Source organism: Salvelinus fontinalis, chromosome 27 (assembly GCF_029448725.1).
Source record: "Salvelinus fontinalis isolate EN_2023a chromosome 27, ASM2944872v1, whole genome shotgun sequence".
In the NCBI taxonomy this organism is placed as follows: Eukaryota; Metazoa; Chordata; class Actinopteri; order Salmoniformes; family Salmonidae; genus Salvelinus; species Salvelinus fontinalis.
The window spans coordinates 15992280-16008144 of NC_074691.1; the positions used below are offsets into that span (position 1 = coordinate 15992280).

The window sequence follows — 15865 nt, forward strand, 5'->3', positions numbered from 1 at the left end:
GTTCAGCTGTAGAACTTTTTGAGGATCTGACCTTGCCATCTTCACGACTGTGTTGGTGTGTGTGGACCATTTATAGATTCTTAGACTTGAAACTCTTGACCCGCTCCACTACAGCCCGTCAATGTGAATGGGGGTATGTTCGGCCCTCCTTTTCCTGTAGTCCACAATCAACTCCGTTATCTTACTGATGTTGAGGGAGGGGTTGTTGTCTCAGACCTTCTTCCTATAGGCTGTCTCATCGTCGTCGGTGATCAGGCCTCCCACCGTTGTGTCGTCAGCAAACTAAATTATGGTTTTGGAGTCATGCATAGCCGCAGTCGTGGGTGAACAGGAAGTACAGGAGGACAATAAGCACACACCCCTGAGTGGCCATTTTGTTGATGGTCAGCTTGGTGGATGTGTTGTTGCCTACCCTTACGACCTGGGGGTGGCCCGTCAGGAAGTCCAGCCTCCAGTTGCAGAGGGAGGTGATTAATTCCAGGGACTTTAGCTTAGTGATGAGCTTTGAGGGCACTATGGTGTTGAATGCTGAACTCTAGTCAATAAACAGCATTCTCACATAGGTGTTCCTTTTGTCCAGGTGGGAGAAGGCAGTGTAGAGTGCAATAAAATTGCGTCATCTGTGGATCTGTTGGGGCGGTATGCAAATTGGAATGGGTCCAGGGTGTCTGGGATGATAGTGTTGATGTGAGCCATGACCAGCCTTTCAAAGCATTTCATGGCTACAGATGTGAGTGCTACGGGGCGATAGTCATTTAGGTTACCTTGGCTACAGGTTACCTTGGTGTTTTTGGGACTATGGTGGCACAGGGACTATGGTGGTCTGCTTGAAATGTAAGTATTACAGACTGGGTCACGGAGAGGTTGAAAATGTCAGTGAAGACACTTGCCTGCAGCTTTGTGAATGTTAACCTGTTTAAAGGTATTACTCATATCGGCTACGGAGATTGTTATCACACAGTCGTATGGAACAGCTTGTGCTCTTATGCATGGTTCAATGTTGCTTGCCTCGAAGCGAGCATAAAAGTCATTTAGCTCTTCTAGTTAGCTTGGGTCCCTGGGAAGCTCCCTGCTATTTTTTGTAATCTGTGATAGTTTGCAAGCCCTGCCACATCCAACGAGCGTCAGATCCGCCGTAGTTGGATTTGATCTTAGTCCTGTATTGAAGCTTTGCCTGTTTGATGGCTCGTGGGAGGTCATAGCGGGATTTCTTATAAGCATCCAAATTAGTGTCCCGCTCCTTGAAAGCGGCAGCTCTAGCCTTTAACTCAGTGTGGCCATTGCCTGTAATCCATGGCTTATGGTTGGGGTATGTGCTAAACTGTCATCAAGGAAAAGGTTGGCTACTTTGAAGAATCTCATATAAAATATATTTTGATTTGTTTAACACTTTTTTTGGTTATTACATTATTCCATATGTGTTATTTCATAGTTTTGATGTCTTCACGATTATTCTACAATGTAGAAAATAGTAAAACTAAAGAAAAAACTCTTGAATGAGTTGGTCTTCTAAAACTTTTGACTGGTAGTGTACATATTACCTTAATTACCTCGACCAACCGGTGCCCCCACATATTGACTCTGTACCGGTACTACCTGTATATAGCTTAGCTACTGTTATTTTACTGCTGCTCTTTAATTATTTGTTACTTTTATTTTTTATTTTTTACTGATCGATTTTTTTCTTAACACTTATTTTTCTAAAAACTGCATTATTGGTTAAGGGCTTGTAAGTAAGCATTTCACTGTAACACCTGTTGTGTTCGGCGCATGTGACAAATACAATTTGATTTAATTTGATTTGACCCAAGGACCACCCAAGGCCAGGCCACAGCACCAAGGTTCCTAGACACGCCACACACAGATGTTCCCTCTCAAACACTCCTTCTCACAGACTCGGTGACATGACTGACATGACAGAAAGCTGAGAAACTCTGTTAGTGTGTGTGTGTGTGTGTGTGTGCCTTTTTTCAATTATTGATTTGGAATGTCAGTTTACTTCCTGAATTGACTGACTTCAATTTGAATTGACACCAACCCTGTTGTTGTCAAACATATTTGTTTCCGGAATGTTCTGAAAGCATAATCATTTTTCATGATTGATTCCTGCTGTTACGCCATCAGTCTTTTCATGATGAATCTGTGTGAAGTATCCTGATTGTTCTTTTTTCAACCCCAGGGCCCTGCAATAGGTGGCTGGTACAAGGTTCTGGACAAGCTGGTCACTGGGGGGACTAAAAGTGCTGCCATGAAGAAAATGCTTGTCGATCAGGTGAGGGGCATCTGGGTGGCTGCAATTAAGTAAAAAAACAGCCAGTTTACATCTACCAGCCAGTTTACATGAATAGATAATTTAACATGGTTAATATTGCTTTAGGTAAGTTCTCTGTCCTCTAATGGGCTGGTTATTAACCCTTGCATATGACTCCTCTAGACACAAATCTTACATCAGCAAACATTCCAAATATGAATGGACCCCAGGTTAAGGCGCCATCAAAAATGCCTGTCACTGTGGTGCCAGCCAGAGCTGAGTGAATAGGTGTGACATGCATCAGAGGAATCTATTTCTGCCTGTTCCCCTAAAGGTTGAAGCCCCCTTCAGCGTCTGTCAACCAATCCCTGCATTGACAGATGGGGGAACAAACGCCTACTTGCATAATACGCAGCTAACATGATTTGAGATCTGTGAATGCACAGGATTAGAGAGGACAATGAGAGGCGAGCACCGCGCGGCCCTCTCCTGGAGGAGGGATTAGTGTACACTCTGAACGATGCACACTCTCCACGATCTCCTTTCACTGCACAGCTATTTTCACACACAAAACAGCGATTCCAGGGCAAATTTGTGATCTTAAAGACCCACTCCCCCCCAAATAATATGTCCTGTCACTATACAGTCAGTGGCCAGTTTGTTAGGTACACCCATCTAGTACTGGGTCAGACCCCCCTTTGCCTCCAGAACAGCCTGACTTATTTGGGGCACGGATTCTACAAGGTGTGGCATTCAAACGTTGCTCAATTATTATCAAGGGACCTAACTTGTGCCAGGAAAACATTCCTCACACTATTACACCACCTCCACCAGTCTGCTACCGTTAACACCAGGCAGGATGGGACCATGGATTAATGCCGCTTATGCTAAATCCTGACTCTGCCATCAGCATGACGGAACAGGAATCGGAATTCGTCGGACCAGGTGATGTTTTTCCACTCCTCAATTGTCCAGTGTTAGGAGTGGGACCCAGTGTGGTCTTCTGCTGCAATAGCCCATCCCTGACAAGGACCCGACGAGTTGTGCTTTCCGAGATGCCATTCTGTACACCACTGTTGTACTGCGCCATTATTTGCCTGTTTGTGGACCGCCTGTTAGCTTGCAGAGGCAATTTGGAACTCGGTAGTGAGTGTTGTAACTGAGTACAGATGATTTTTACGTACTACACGCTTCAGCACTCGCCTGTCCCGTTCTGTGAGCTTGTTTGGCCTATCAATTCATGGCTGAGCTGTTGTTGCTCCTAGACGTTCCCACTTCACAATAACAGCACTTACAGTTGACCGTAAGTGCTCTAGCAGGGCAGAAATTTGACAAACTGACTTGTTGGAAAGGTGGCATCCTGTGACAGTGCCACGTTGAAAGTCACTAAGCTAGCTCTTCAGTAAGGCCATTATACTGCCAATGTTTGTCTATGGAGATTGCATGGCTGTGTGCTCGATTTTACGATTGTATACACCTGACAGCAACGGGTGTGGCTGAACTAGCCAAATCCACTAATTTGACGGGGTGTCCACATACTTTTGTATATATAGTGTATGTTATACAAGTATAACAGTTTCCTCAGTGACTATGCTTTTGGTGATTTGAGAAATGTTGCATGAAAGATCAATAAAAACCTACATGGGTCTGTGTTTTAAAAATGGCCATTTTCACTTCCGTAAATATGTATTATGACATCATTGGCTTATATGCAGAACCCTGCAGAGGTAACAACATCCTACAGGCGCTCTACTTTCAGGGCCCAACTGGACTCATCATAATCATCGCAATTATCCAATTTTCTTTTGAAACCTTTTAATAGTGGCCAGTGTGCATCCTTATTTGTATGCACAATGTCCATGGAAAAAGTATGCTTCCATTAACTCACTGAGCTTATTTTCCACTCATCTTGCACGCACATGAACATTTATATAAACATGTACATTCACACACACAAAAACATCACACAGACACACACATGTACACAGACGGATAAAACAGTGTTTTTTCTTGTCATGTATCAACAGTTGGGCTTTGCACCGTGTTTCCTGGGCGCCTTCCTGGGGATCTCTGGAACCTTGAATGGACTGACTGTGGAGGAGAACGTTGCCAAGCTCAAGAGGGTAAGGCTCATCTCATTATGACTTTTCTCCACTGATTTCAATTAAACATACATTAAACCTCAAAGAATAAGATCATTAAATAACATAGATTAACTTTTACTTGGTACTCATCCCAGATCCGGGAGCACCCTCATCAGTAAAAAAGCTGCATAGCTGCGTAGCATAGCCTAGCATAGCGCCACAAGTAAATACTAGCATCTAAATATCATGAAATCACAAGTCCAAGACACCAGATGAAAGATACACATCTTGTGAATCCAGCCATCATTTCTGATTTTTAAAATGTTTTACAGGTGGGCCTCCCGGGTGGCGCAGTGGTCTAGGGCACTGCATCGCAGTGCTAACTGCGCCACCAGAGTCTCTGGGTTCGCCCCCAGGCCTCTGTCGCAGCCGGCCGCGACCGGGAGCTCCGTGGGGCGACGCACAATTGGGCTAGCGTCGTCCGGGTTAGGGAGGGTTTGGCCGGTAGGGATTTCCTTGTCTCATCGCGCTCCAGCGACTCCTGTGGCGGGCTGGGCGCAGTGCGAGCTAACCAAGGGGGCCAGGTGCACGGTGTTTCCTCCGACACATTGGTGCGGCTGGCTTCCGGGTTGGAGGCGCGCTGTGTTAAAGAAGCAGTGCGGCTTGGTTGGGTTGTGCCTCGGAGGACGCATGGCTTTCGACCTTCGTCTCTCCCGAGCCCGTACGGGAGTTGTAGCGATGAGACAAGATAGTAATTACTAGCGATTGGATACCACGAAAATTGGGGGGAAAAGGGGATAAAAATAAAAAATAAACATGTTTTACAGGGAAGACACAATATGTATCACAAATTCGACCAAATAAAGATATAAATAGTCACTAACCAAGAAACAACTTCATCAGATGACAGTCTGATAACATATTTATTGTATAGCATATGTTTTGTTCGAAAAATTTGCATATTTCAGGTATAAATTATAGTTTTACATTGCAGCCACCATCACAAAATCTCACCAAAGCATCTAGAATAACTACAGAGACCAACGTGAATTACCTAAATACTCATCATAAAACATTTATGAAAAATACACAGCGTACAGCAAATGAAAGACAAACATCTTGTGAATCCAGCCAATATTTCAGATTTTTTAAGTGTTTTACAGCAAAAACACAATATAGCATTATATTAGCTTACTACAATAGCCAACCACACAGCAGCATTGATTCATGCACGTTAGCGATAGCGAATAAAGCAGCAAAAGATATTAAATTCTTCACTAACCTTCTCAAAACTTCATCAGATGACAGTCCTATAACATCATATTACACAATACATATATGGTTTGTTCGAAAATGTGCATATTTAGCGGCACATCATGGTTATACAATGAGAATAGTAGCCAAACTGCAAACAAAATGTCGGGAGAAATCTTGGGAGAGGCACCTAATCTAATCAATAACTAATCATAAACTTGACAAAGAAATACAGGTTGGACAGCAAATGAAAGATACATTAGTTCTTAATGCAACCGCTGTGTTAGATTTTTTAAATTAACGTTACTACGACATACAGCGTGCGTTAAAGCGAGACCGCACCGAAATTAATGGTGGAATAATAGTTTAACATTTTTCAACAGAAATACGAATTAACATCATAAATAGTTCTTACTATTTGATGAGCTTCCATCAGAATCTTGTGCAAGTTGTCCTTTGTCCATAATAATCGTTGCTCGGTTGTAGATTGTCGTCTTCAACTTTGGAATTAGCAGCAAACATTAGCCATGTGGCGAAGACGTGTCCAACTCACCATAACACAGCACAAATAAAATACCGGAAATCGCAATATACTGATATAAACTGATATAACTCGGTTTAAAATAACTACATTATGATGTTTTTAACACCTATATCAAATAAAATCAGAGCCGGATATATCTAACGCCTATAACGAGAGCTTTTCAGAATGCAATCCTGAGGTCTGTCTTGCGCCATGACGAACGTTGAAAAGACTGCACACCTGGTTCCAAGAGCTTTTGTACGGCCTCAGATCTACCTAGACACCCCATTCCAATTCTCACTGCTTACTGAAATCTAGGGGAAGGCGTATGCAGTGCATGTCGACCCATAGATTACATGCAAATTAATAAACTGACCCTGGAACAGAGTGCCCGATTTCAGATTTCTCACTACCTGACAGGAAGTTTGCTGCAAAAATGAGTTCTGTTTTACTCACAGATATAATTCAAACGGTTTTAGAAACTAGAGTGTTTTCTATCCAATAGTAATAATAATATGCATATTGTACGAGCAAGAATTGAGTACGAGGCAGTTTAATTTGGGGAAAAAAAATTTACAAACTCGAAATGGCGCCCCGCCTATTGAGAAAAGGTTTTAAGCATGAGTTGCAAATATATATCGTTGAATTCGGAAGTTTACATACACCTTAGTCAAATACATTTAAACTCAGTTTTTCACAATTCCTGACATTTAATCCGAGTAAAAATTTCCTGTCTTAGGTTCGTTAGGATCACCACTTTATTTTAAGAATGTGAAATGTCAGAAAAATATTAGAGAGAGTGATTTATTTCAGCTTTTATTTCTTACATCACATTCCCAGTGGGTCAGAAGTTTACATACACTCAATTAGTATTTGGTAGCATTGCCTTAAAATTGTTCAACAAGGATCAAACGTTTCGGGTAACCTTCCACAAGCTTCCCACAATAAGTTGGGTGAATTTTGGCCCATTCCTCCTGACAGAGCTGGTGTAACTGAGTCAGGTTTGTAGGCCTCCTTGCTCGCACATGCTTTTTTAGTTCTGCCAACAAGTTGTCTATAGGATTGAGGTCAGGGCTTTGTGATGGCCACTCCAATACCTTGACTTTGTTGTCCTTAAGCCATTTTGCCACAACTTTGAAAGTATGCTTGTGGTCATTGTCCATTTGGAAGACCCATTTGCGGCCAAGCTTTAACTTCCTGACTGATGTCTTGAGATGTTGCTTCAATATATCCACCTGCCTCATGATGCCATCTATTTTGTGAAGTGCACCAGTCCCTCCTGCAGCAAAGCACCCCCACAACATGATGCTGCCACCCCCGTGCTTCACGTTTGGGATGGTGTTCTTCGGCTTTTCCTCCAAACATAACGATGGTCATTATGGCCAAACAGTTCTATTTTTGTTTCATCAGACCAGAGGACATTTCTCCAAAAAGTACGATCTTTGTCCCGATGTGCAGTTGCAAACCATAGTCTGGCTTTTTTATGGCGGTTTTGGAGCAGTGGCTTCTATCCTGCTGAGCGGCCTTTCAGGTTATTTCGATATAGGACTTGTTTTACTGTGGATATCGATACTTTCGTGCCTGTTTCATCCAGTATCTTTACAAAGTCCTTTGCTGTTGTTCTGGGATTGATTTGCACTTTCACACCAAAGTACGTTCATCTCTAGGAGACAGAATGCGTCTCCTTCCTGAGCGGTATGCCGGCTGCGTGTTCCCATGGTGTTTATACTTGCGAACTATTGTTTGTACAGATGAACGTGGTACCTTCAGGCGTTTGGAAATTGCTCCCAAGGAAGAACCAGACTTGTGGAGGTCTACAATTTTTTTTCTGAGGTCTTGGCTGATTTCTTTTGATTTTCCCATGATGTCAAGCAAAGAGGCACTGACTTTGAAGGTAGGCCTTGAAATACATCCACTGGTATACCTCCAATTGACTGAAATGATCTCAATTAGCCTATCAGAAGCTTCTAAAGCCATGACATTTTCTGGAATTTTCCAAGCTGTTTAAAGGCACAGTCAACTTAGTGTATGTAAACTTCTAACCCACTGGAATTGTGATACTGTGAATTATAAATGAAATAATCTGTCTGTAAACAATTGTTGGAAAAATTACTTGTCACGCACTAAGTAGATGTCCTAACCGACTTGGCACAACTATAGTTTGTTAACAAGACATTTGTGGAGTGGTTGAAAAACGAGATTTAATGACCTCAACCTAAGTGTATGTAAACTTCCGACTCCAACTGTACATGCTGATTTTTGTAATCACAAAAAATCAACATGTGGTCTGAGACAGAGGTGTGTAGCGTTGACCTTGGAGCCCAGGGACTGTCAGATCCCTGTAGGTACCCCTGTAGCTCCAAAACTGAGAGGAACTCCTTTCCTCTCCTCTTCTGTGTTCTCCAGGAAACAAGCTGAGTGACCTCCATCTCTGCCCCAGTATAATTAAAGCTATTTTCTCCCATGGAGGGATGAAGGAATGAAGGGAAGGAGGGTTGAAATAGCGCTGGTGACTCATGTCTTAGAGAAGGTGTGTGTGTGTGTTTGTGAGTGTGAGTGTGTGTGTGTGTGGGGGGGGGGGGGGGATTCATCCACCGTTCTTCTTGCTCGGCGGACCATCAAATATTTATGTAAGGAAGGCGCTTGAGTTTAAATGAGGCCGAAAGGGCAGTCACCAAAATGTCAGAAAAGACAGAAAACAAATGGCAATTGTGCTCATTAGGCAAGACTGTGATGTTAAATAAATGTGTGGTGAAAGGCAATAATGTGACCACACCTTCCCCATCTAAAGCCAGATGGAACTTAGTCTGATAGACAGTACTAGTTAAAATGGACATTAGTGACACGTGGAAATGTTTGCGGACATATGGGTGATTCCACACCAGGAAGGCTCGAAAATATTTTGGGTGTCTCAGATTGTTCTGGCAATTCTCGCATAGAAACTTAATTGGGAGGAAGGGTGTTTGACATGTTTTTTACATTTGTATCACAAACCATTGTTAAGAAAATCTTGATGAAAGTGGCCATATTATGCACTTTTCAGACCTATACATACCTCCTGTAAAACCCTATGATCCGTGAACCGTACATGATACAGACAACATCTTGGTGTCATTATACTCCTTATAGTGTGCTCTAAAATATGGAGTATTTCTAGATTCTGAAATACAATTTCACATTCATTTATTCAACATAAAAAATATGAATATGATTACCTCAAAAGTACCCTTTTTTTGATTGTACTATACAAGTACTTCAAATTGTCAGAGTTGGTGCTCTGCTACTGTTGAAGTTATGATTAATTGTATGCACACCACAAAACACAATGAATGGAAAAATGTATTTGTATTTATTAGGGATCCCCATTATCTACTGCCAAGGCTACTCTTCCTGGGGTTTCAAACACATTAAGGCACTTACATCACACATAAAACAAATATAAAACAGTATATCATATAACATTATTACACCACTACATATCTACAATACAAAATATATAATACCACCATTCAACAATATTACAATGTACGTGTGTGTAGAGTGTGTGCGTGTGTGTGCGTATGCGTGTGTCTGTTCCTGTTTGTGTGCATCTCTTTACAGTTCCTGATGTTCCATAAAGTGTATTTTTAATCTGGGTTTTAAAATCTGGTTTTACTGCTTGCATCAGTTACCTGATGTGGAATAGAGTTCCATGTAGTCATGGCTCTATGTAGTACTGTGCGCCTCCTATAGTCTGTTCTTGACTTGGGGATTGTGAAGAGACCTCTGGTGGCAGGTCTTGTGGGGTATGCATGGGTGTCTGAGCTGTGTGCTAGTAGTTTAAACAGACAGCTCGGTACATTCAGCTTGTTAACACTTCTTACAAAAACAAGTAGTGATGAAGTCAATCTCTCCTCCACTTTGAGCCACGAGAGATTTACATGTATTTTATTAATGTTAGCTCTCCGTGTACATTTACATTAGTCCAGGTGCAACAAAACTAGGGCCTGTAGGACCTGCCTTGATGATAGTGTCGTTAAGAAGGCAGAGTAATGCTTTATTATGGACAGACTTCTCCCCATCTTAGCTACTGTTGTATCAACATGTTTTGACCATGACAGTTTACAATCCAGGGTTATTCCAAGCAGTTTAGTCACTTCAACTTCCTCAATTTCCACATTATTTATTACAAGATTTAGTTTAGGTTTAGGGTTTAGTGAATGATTTGTTTCAAATACAATGCTTTTCGTAATAAAAATATTTAGGACTAACTTATTCCTTGCCACCGATTCTGAAATTAAGTGCAGATCATTAAGTGTTGCAGTGATTTCACTTGATGTAGTAGCTGACATGTATAGTGTTGAATCATCTGCATACATTTACTCAAAGCCAGTGGCATGTCATTAGTAAAGATTTGAAAAAAGTAAGTGCCCTAGACAGCTGCCCTGGGGAATTCCTGATTCTACCTGGATTATGTTGGAGAGGCTTCCAAGAACTGCCTATGTGTTCTGTTAGATTCTTTATCCAAAATATAGTAGGGGATGTAAAGCCATAACACATATGTTTTTCCAGCAGCTGACTATGATCGATAATGTCCAAAGCTGCATTAGTCTAACAATACAGCTCCCACAATATTTTTATCGTCAATTTCTCTCAGCCAATCATCAGTTATTTGTGTAAGTGCCATGCTTGTTGAATGTCCTTCCCTATAAGCGTGCTGAAAGTCTGTTGTCAATTGGTTTACAGTAAAATAGCATTGTATCTGATCAAACACAATTTTTCCAAAAGTTTACTAAGGGTTGGTAACAGGTTGATTGGTCGGCTATTTGAGCCAGTAAAGGGGGCTTTACTATTCTTGGGTAGCGGAATTACTTTTTCTTCCCTTTAGGCTTGAGGGCACACACTTTCTAGTAGGCTTATATTGAAGATTCAAAGGGAACTCCTTCTGCTGGTGACTTGCTGAATGTAATTGGTTAATGACCATAATGTCAATGCCTATGTCATATCTTTAAGAGTACCCAGTCTGGAAATTTGACGTGTTTGAAGAGAATATTGTTCCAAATATAATGAGATATGAGATATTAATATTGTTAATGTTGAATAAATGAATGTGAAAATGTTTATTTCGGTATCTAGACACTCCATATTTTAGCACACCAAGATGTTGTCTGTATCATGTGCGGTTCATGGCTCATGGAGTCTTACAAGAGGCATGTATAAAAAGGGCCTTAAAATTGCCACTTTCATCATGATTTTCTAAAAAATAGTTTGTGATGCAAATGTAAAGATATTATCAAACATCCTTCCTTCCAATCAAGTTTCTATGTGAGAATTGCCGGAACAATTTGACATACCAAAAATATTTTGGTGCCTTCCTGGTGTGGAATCTTCCATATGCAGCATCCTCCTCAGTCCTCAGCCCTGCTCTTCAATAGCTAGTGGCAAGCCGCTCTGGTGTCAATCACGTCACAGGCCCATCCCAACTATGACTTCACTTCACTTCACCTCATCTTATAGTGTGGGTCAAGCTCTCCCCCGGGACCACTTGGTTATTCATGTGGCTTATTTCGATGGCCACTGATGCTACAGTACCTACCTCCTCTATGGCTCCTGTAGAGCTAGATCAAAATGTATGTCTTAGCTCTGACCTCCCTCCCTCCCTTCTTTATGAAATGATGAATGGGTTGGAAACGTGAAGGTCGGAGATGTCCATTTTGAGTGCAGCCATTCTTCTACACATGCGGTCAGTCGCTCTGCTTCACGCTGCTGAATGCTGATACTGAAGCAAAAAGGTCAAGCGCACACTACCTCCTGGGAACACAAAAACAAGTACTAACAACTCGTCTACCTATTACCGTTTTCATTATGTGACAGTTTGATGGTTTTATGACATTCTCAGAGCTCAGTGTGTCATAATTAAGGGAACATATGGTGGGCGCTGGCCAAACAGTTCCATGGACGCATAACTGCAGCCTCGTGAGCTCAAAGAAGTTAGTTGTCTCTTCAGCCCTAGAAGAAGAATGAAAGATGTCCGCTCTCCAAAGGGGAAGGATTTTGGTAACGCCACCGTGTGTCTCTGATGTTGTAGTACTCCGGTGTTTTCACCCCAGGTGGCCGGTGCCTTGTTTTCTAGTAATTAGGAACTGTTACGCCAAAGAAAACAAAGACAACATTTCTGGGAACATTGGATTATTTTACACACCCAGTCTTTCCCAATAAAGACATTTAAAAAATAATAAAATCCATCCAATCTTATTGGGTTGACCTTTAGGGAGATGGGCCAGGCTTAGTGAGGGTCCTGGCTGTTCCAGATGGCTGGTTGTTTTATATGCCATGTGATGTGAGGGAGCAAGACACGGCACTGACCCACAGTTGTTAATAACTTGAGACTATAGTGCTGTGCTGTCAGCTGTCACTGTGACTGGCCCAGAGGGGGGCCAACACATACTGTAACCCCTCACAGCTTGACTGATAGCCCCTACCTACCTGGTCAGGGTTAGAGGTCAACACAGGTGTGAACTGGAAGAAGGCATCCGGGTGAGGATCAGTGAAGATGTTTTTATTAGAAATACACAATCCTTCTAAGCTCTAACGTAAAGGTCTCTGTGTCCATCTTATTCTCTGCAGGACTACACAGATGCCTTGATCTCAAATTACTATGTAAGTTATCCCTGTGAAAGGCTTAAAATATTATTTACGGTATGAACCACTCTGTAATGTTTCATTGAATATGTTCCGCTCTTTTTCAGCTATGGCCTGCAGTCCAGATTGCCAACTTCTATTTTATCCCACTGCACCACCGGTGAGCCCCTGGGATGGTTTAGTGACATCAATGTAGTCCATATACATTTTATTTCCATATTGATCTATTCAATGGCATTGATCTATTTATTCAGCTGTGATGTGTCAGTATTGAACTCTTGTCTTGCAGATTGGCTGTGGTCCAGATTGTAGCTATCGGCTGGAATTCCTACTTGTCCTGGAAAGCCAATAAGATGTGATGGATATTTCAGGACCCGCCCTACCTCACACATATAGGACTATCAATGAGACTTTTACACCTGCAAATAGTGTGATACACTGAATCCAGAAAGCTGTGAATCGCACACTAAGTTAGCAGTCAGGAAAAAAATTGTTAACAAACACTATGAAATATTCAAACTTGGGAAAAAAAGAAACTTGAAACTCAAACTTTTGCATAGTGAAAGATTTTTGTGAAATTTTGTCACATCTACACTACTGGTCAAAAGTTTGGACACACCTACTCATTCAAGGGTTTTTCTTTATTTTTACTATTTTCTACATTGTAGAGAAATAGTGAAGACATCACAACTATCAAATAAGACATATGGAATCATGTAGTAACAAAAAAAGTGTTTAACAAAAAACAAAAAGTATCAAATCAAAATATATTTGAGATTCTTCAAATAGCCACGCTTTGCCATGATGACAGCTTTGCACACTCTTGGCATTCTCTCAACCAGCTTCATGAGGTAGTCACCTGGAATGGATTTCAATTAACAGGTGTGCCTTCTTAAAAGTTAATTTGTGGAATTTTTCTCCTTAATGCGTTTGAGCTTGTTTTGACAAGGTAGGGGGGGGGGGGTATTCAGAAAGTCCATATTATGGCAAGAACAGCTCAAATAAGCAAAGAGAAACGACAGTCCATTATTACTTTAAGACATGAAGGTCAGTCAATACGGAAAATGTCAAGAACTTTGAAAGTATTTTCAAGTGCAGTCACAAAAACCATCAAGCGCTATGATGAAACTGGCTCTCATGAGGACCACAGCAAGAAATGAAGACCCAGAGTTACATCTGCTGCAGAAGATAAGTTCATTAGATTTACCAGCCTCAGAAATTGCAGCACAAATAAATGCTTCACAAATTTAAGTAACAGACGCATCTCAACATCAACTTTTCAGAGGAGACTGTAAATCAGGCCTTCATGGTCGAATTACTGCAAAGAAATCACTACTAAAGGACACCAATAAGAAGAAGAGACTTGCTTGGGGCAAGAAACACGAGCAATAGACATTAGACCAGTGGAAATTTGTCCTTTGGTCTGGAGTCCAAATTTGAGATTTTTTATTCAAACAGCTGTGTCTTTATGAGACGCAGTGTGGGTGAACGGGTGATAGGATGATCTCTGCATGTGTATTTCCCACTGTAAAGCATGGAGGAGATGGTGTGGGGGTGCTTTGCTGGTGACACAGTCTGTGATTTATTTAGAATTCAAGGCACAATTGACCAGCATGGCTACCACAGCATTCTGCAGCGATACACCATCCCATCTGGTTTGCACTTAGTGGGACTATCATTTGTTTATCAACAGCATAATGACCCAACACACCTCCAGGCTGTGTAAGGGCTATTTTTACCAAGAATGAGAGCGATGGAGTGCTGCATCAGATGACCTGGCCTCCACAATCCCCCGACCTCAACCAAATTGAGAGGGTGTGCGATGAGTCGGACCGCAGAGTGAAGGAGAAGCAGCCAACAAGTGCTCAGCATATGTGGGAACTCCTTCAAGACTGTTGGAAAAGCATTCCAGGTGAAGCTGGTCGAGAGAATGGCAAGAGTGTGCAAAGCTGTCATTTACATTTAAGTCATTTAGCAGACGCTCTTATCCAGAGCGACTCACAAATTGGTGCATTCATCATTCATCATGGCAAAGGGTGGCTATTTGAAGAATCTCAAATATAAAATGTATTCTGATTTGTTTAACACTTTTTTGGTTACTACATGATTCTATATGTGTTATTTCATAGTTTTGATGTTTTCACTATTATTCTACAGTATAGAAAATAGTCAAATAAAGAAAAACCCTTGTTCTAAAACTTTTGACCGGTAGCGTATATAAAGTTACTATTAATGCTATAAAAAGTTGATAGTCAGGCAGACTGTAGTTGACATATATATACTGAACAAAAATATAAACGCAATACGTAAAGTGTTGGTCGCATGTTTCATGAGCTGAAATAAAAGATCCCAGATATTTTCCATATGCACAAAAAGCTTATTTCTCTCAAATGTTTTTGTGCACAGAATTGTTTACATCCCTGTTATTTCTCCTTTGCCGAGATAATCTATTCACCTGACAGATGTGGCATATCAATAAGATGATTAAACAGCATGATCATTACACAGGTGCACCTTGTGCTAGGGACAATAAAAGGCTACTCTAAAATGTGCAGTTTTGTCACACAACACAATGCTACAGATGTCTCAAGGTTTGAGGGAGCGTGCAATGGCATGCTGACTACAGGGATGTCCACCAGAGCTGTTGCCAGAATTTTGAATGTACATTTCTCTACCATAAGCTGCCTCCAACGTTGTTTTACAGAATTTGACAGTACGTCCAACCAGCATCACAACCACAGACCACGGAGTTATGTGGTCAAGCTGATTTCTGGTGTCAACATTGTGAACGGAGTGCCCCATGGTGGCGGTGGGGTTCTGGTATGGGTATTCATAATCTACGGACAAAGAACACAATTGCATTTTATCGATGGGAATTTGAATGGACAGAGATACTGTGACGAGTTCCTGAGTCCCATTGTTGTCATTCATCCGACCCATCACCTCATGTTTCAGCATGATAATGCACAGCCCCATTTTACAAGGATCTGTACACAATTCCTGGAAGCTGGTAATGTTCCAGTTCTTCCATGGCCTTCTTCCTCACCAGACATGTCACCCATTGAGCAGGATTGGGATGCTCTGGATTGGCGTGTATGACAGCGTGTTTCCAGTTCCCACCAATATCCAGGA

General features: G+C 41.6%; 1 protein-coding gene across 2 annotated transcripts in view; it reads left to right on the forward strand.

Moving 5' to 3' along the window:
* mpv17 (mitochondrial inner membrane protein MPV17) overlaps nucleotides 1-15281 on the forward strand; it is a 33763-nt gene extending 18482 nt beyond the window's left edge. For both annotated transcript variants that reach the window (XM_055885000.1, XM_055884999.1), the window contains exons 4-8: nucleotides 2180-2272; nucleotides 4279-4374; nucleotides 12719-12751; nucleotides 12841-12893; nucleotides 13023-15281. In XM_055885000.1, the coding sequence (XP_055740975.1) occupies nucleotides 2180-2272; nucleotides 4279-4374; nucleotides 12719-12751; nucleotides 12841-12893; nucleotides 13023-13092 (345 nt within the window). In that variant the 3' untranslated portion in view covers nucleotides 13093-15281. The remainder of the gene's footprint in view (nucleotides 1-2179; nucleotides 2273-4278; nucleotides 4375-12718; nucleotides 12752-12840; nucleotides 12894-13022) is intronic.
* Nucleotides 15282-15865: the final 584 nt, after the last annotated feature.